Source organism: Sinocyclocheilus grahami, unplaced genomic scaffold (genome assembly GCF_001515645.1).
Source record: "Sinocyclocheilus grahami isolate Dianchi unplaced genomic scaffold, SAMN03320097.WGS_v1.1 scaffold1984.1, whole genome shotgun sequence".
Lineage (NCBI taxonomy): Eukaryota > Metazoa > Chordata > Actinopteri > Cypriniformes > Cyprinidae > Sinocyclocheilus > Sinocyclocheilus grahami.
Genome location: NW_015507163.1, coordinates 106,657 through 110,437, shown reverse-complemented (window position 1 = coordinate 110,437; position 3,781 = coordinate 106,657). Strand labels below are relative to the sequence as shown.

General features: G+C 34.8%; 1 protein-coding gene across 1 annotated transcript in view; it reads left to right on the top strand.

The window, feature by feature from the left end:
* Positions 1 to 393: 393 nt before the first annotated feature.
* LOC107573616 (ubiquitin carboxyl-terminal hydrolase 47-like) overlaps positions 394 to 3,781 on the top strand; it is a gene marked incomplete at its 5' end in the record, with an annotated part of 7,862 nt that continues 4,474 nt past the window's right edge. Inside the window, 3 exons of the mRNA XM_016260044.1 lie at positions 394 to 519; positions 1,197 to 1,292; positions 1,410 to 1,538. Coding sequence (XP_016115530.1) covers positions 394 to 519; positions 1,197 to 1,292; positions 1,410 to 1,538 — 351 coding nt within the window. The remainder of the gene's footprint in view (positions 520 to 1,196; positions 1,293 to 1,409; positions 1,539 to 3,781) is intronic.

Below are 3,781 nucleotides of genomic sequence, written 5' to 3'. Positions count from 1 at the left end.
AGCAGCAACTTTCACAGCATGTCAAAGGGTAAAAGGGTGCAGAAAGGCTTTTTGGGGCTTTAAATACCAGTAAATTCATTTTTCATTTAAATTCAGATTCATTTAAATACTCTCCTCCCATAATTTTTGCGTCTGAAAGGGAAACTCCTACAAATGCACATGCAATAAGGTCGGCCACAAAAATAACTGCATCCACGCCTTTTCATTGCTAATGTTTCACTGCGTGTCTTTAGTAAATCCATACAGTAGTTTTTTAACTCTAAAAGAGGGTTTGCTCTGGGTCAAGCTGTTAGTAAATCTGGCTCTATACATATATACCATTAAAACTAGTCAAACACTATGGGCTTAACTAAGTGATTCACCTTTATCACAGAATCTTGCATTATTTTACAGATATTCCAGGGACAGAAGAAACACTCAACCTCCTGTAAACATGGGAACCATGATCCCATTGAGGAATTCATTTCATTTTTTTCTTTGGCCATTGCTATGGACTCTGATCAACATAAAGTTAACGTAGTAAGTATTATGAGTTAATAAATGCAGTCATTTACAACTTGAACCAAAGACGCATATAAAAAAATTTGTATTACCAGATTGCGAACATATATTTACAATCTGGTCTCAATGGAGAAAGGTGTTTTACATCTGGAGATCTTCCAAGACTTCTGAAGCCATACATTGTTAAAAGTTATGTTATATAAAACAAAGTTTCAAAAGAGAACTCAATAATGTCTCAGACTGGGCTCAGATGTACAAACATACCAAATATGCGTTATCCTAATATGAGCTGAAACATTTCTCATCAAACATAGCTCTAGAGTACTAGATGTTAGACATTGGTAATTTGTGGTCAAAGATGAAGGAGAAACATCTGAGACAAGTTAGATACAGCACTTAAAAACGGAGAAGCATATTAATTATCCTGAGTATTAAAAGAAAAACCTCTGAGCAAATATTCCTCTAGCTAAAGTCATCAAAATGCCTTGAGGTTGAATTTTCGGATGTTTAAAATCAAAATTAAAAAATAAAATCCAGGAGGCTGATTGTTTGTCGTGCATAAAAATCCACATATACAAGTTCACTGGTTAATTTGTACTAATTATTATAAGTTCAACAGAAATCCAGAGTCACGTTTTCCCCACAAGTCAGTTTTGTTTGCCATGATTTATTATTCTTAAAACCATATGTTTTAGACAGAGAGTTTTGATGCACAGTTTGAAGTAATGCTCATGGATGGAGAGGATCAGCTGTTCTGTGAAACCTGCAAAAGAATGATGGACATGGAAATGGTGAGCTTCACATTTTATGTGAATTTCTTTTTTCAGCTCTACATTAAAGTCTTTTGAAAATGAATGTAGAGTGAAAACATGCTGATTTTATTCTAAGCTAGTCTGTATTTCTTTCAGAGTTGCACCATTTCTGAACTGCCAGACATCCTGACTCTACATTTGCAGAGGTTTTACTTGGATTACTGCTACATGACTTACATGAAGAATAACTGTCCTGTTGAAATTCCTCTTCAGTTAAAAGTGCAGGTTTGACTGCTTTGTCCTTTAAAGTCTGTGATGTCACATTTTTAAAGCTACATTTCTTTTCTTTTGATTCTGATACTTTATTTATAACACATAGCCACTGGGAATTCACTCTATTTCTTTACGTTTATTCACAAGTCGGTAACTGCATTCATAATCAATAGGGATGCACCGATACCACTTTTTCCAGTACTCGTCTGATACCGATACTTTTATTTTTGGTACTTGCCGATACCGAGTACCGATACCGATATTTTTTACTTTACCAATACATTTTTTAAATATTGGGTACAGAAATGAAAATAATATGTATAATGTTAGTTGGTTAACTTCATTTAGCAAATAGATACAGTCAAACCAAAATTTATTCAACATTTCTCATATTTTCACAGTTTATTTGCTATAGTTTAGAAAATGGTAATAAAATATGACGACGAACTCAGAGTTAAACTGTCAGAACAAATTCATCTTGATAATATCAGACAACTTTTATAGAAAGGTATGTAATGAATTACAATCAACCAACAATTATTCAGAGAACTGTTAGTAAGACAATATTTAGACAACTACCAATACTTTGTCGGGTGACCCTTAGCCTCAATGACAGCATATAGTCTCCTGGGCGTGCTGTCATCCAGGTTCATGCAAACCTCTTCAATTATTTCCCAGACTCGGTCTGAATAATCTTTGGTCCCAAATGATCAGTTTTACTGGTAGTCCACAGTATGAAGAATTTTTGGGTATAATATGTCACAGTTCACTTTATTCTGCTATCTTCACTTATATAAAGGAACTATTATATAAGTTAAATATCAATTATATAAGATTATGTAGTATGGCGGCGCGTTCACACGCTGCGGCTTCTCTCTCTCACGACAGAAAGGTGTTTTCCTGTTTTTTGTCTTGTGAGTCGCAGTGTTTTTGTATGTATTCGTCGCTAATCAGTCGAAATAAGCTCTTTTGCACTACAAATCATTGTTTTTTGCACTACAATCATTATATCTGCACTGTTGTTTACTTTTACTGGTTTGCACTCTATCTGCCATGTGCCTTGTGCTTTATATATATATTTTTCTTACATTTTACCTTATTTGTATATTTGTATAGTTGTATTTTGTATTTTGTATTTAATCTGTACCTATCTGTATTTGTTATCTGTATGCACCAAGGGTCTGAGAGTAACGCAATTTCAATTCTCTGTGTGTATGTGCTGTACATGTGGAAGAATTGACAATAAAGCAGACTTGACTTGACTTGAACTATAGTGTCCTACACCCACCAGTAAAAAAAAATGAATAATTTTTGGTTTGACTGTATATTCTTCAGTTATTTTCACACTTAATTATGCCCATTAAAATGTATTTTACAAGTTTTTCTTACTTTCACTGTTCTTTTTTTTTTTGCTCTATGGTACATCATTTTTTATTTAATAGCATTAGAGCTGCTCCATTGCAGCGGCTCAGTACTGTAATCATGCGTTTTGCTGTAATAATGCAGGGAACCACTCGTTATAAATCTCCTAACTATGATATTTTCGGAAACATAAGGCTCGTTTTTTTCCATCTGAAACGTGCTGCGATTTATATTCTAAAGCCACTCATATAATGCAGAAACAAAGCAAGCAAAACATGCGCAACGCGCACACATATTTGTATTGTGCAGAATGAGAGGGACAAGAACAGTACAGTCTAGTGCATTTCACACTGGCTGATAGTTTCACTTTCGCCATAAAGTCGTGTTATGCTTAAGGTTGAAAATAAATGATGTTTATAGTAAATGCCCCTATCAATTTAGTATTATATTTACGATTTAGTTTGAATCCAAATGATGCGTCTGCTAAGTGAGCGAACATCAAAAAAGATCACGCAACAGAAGTGCGTTCTCTATCTCTCACTCTCTCTCTCTCTCTCTCTCTCTCTCTCTCTCTCTCTGTCTCCTTACCATTAAGTAACTTGTGCATTGGTTTACTCACTTGTTTTTGACATCCGACTGAACTACAAACAGTGATGTCTGTGAGAAAGGGATATTCGTTCGACAAGCTTGCGCATCTGCGCCACCGCGCGCTCAATTTGTTTATCAGCTCACGCACATCAGCTATAAATGAGTTAATACTGAATGTTTAACATTATATTAATTGCATACATATACTTCGTAGACATCCTTAATATCTAATAACTTCATTCTGCGGTCTGTTGTTCTGTTGTCAGTGTTTCTTTGTCTGAATATGGCACTGATCACATGCTGTG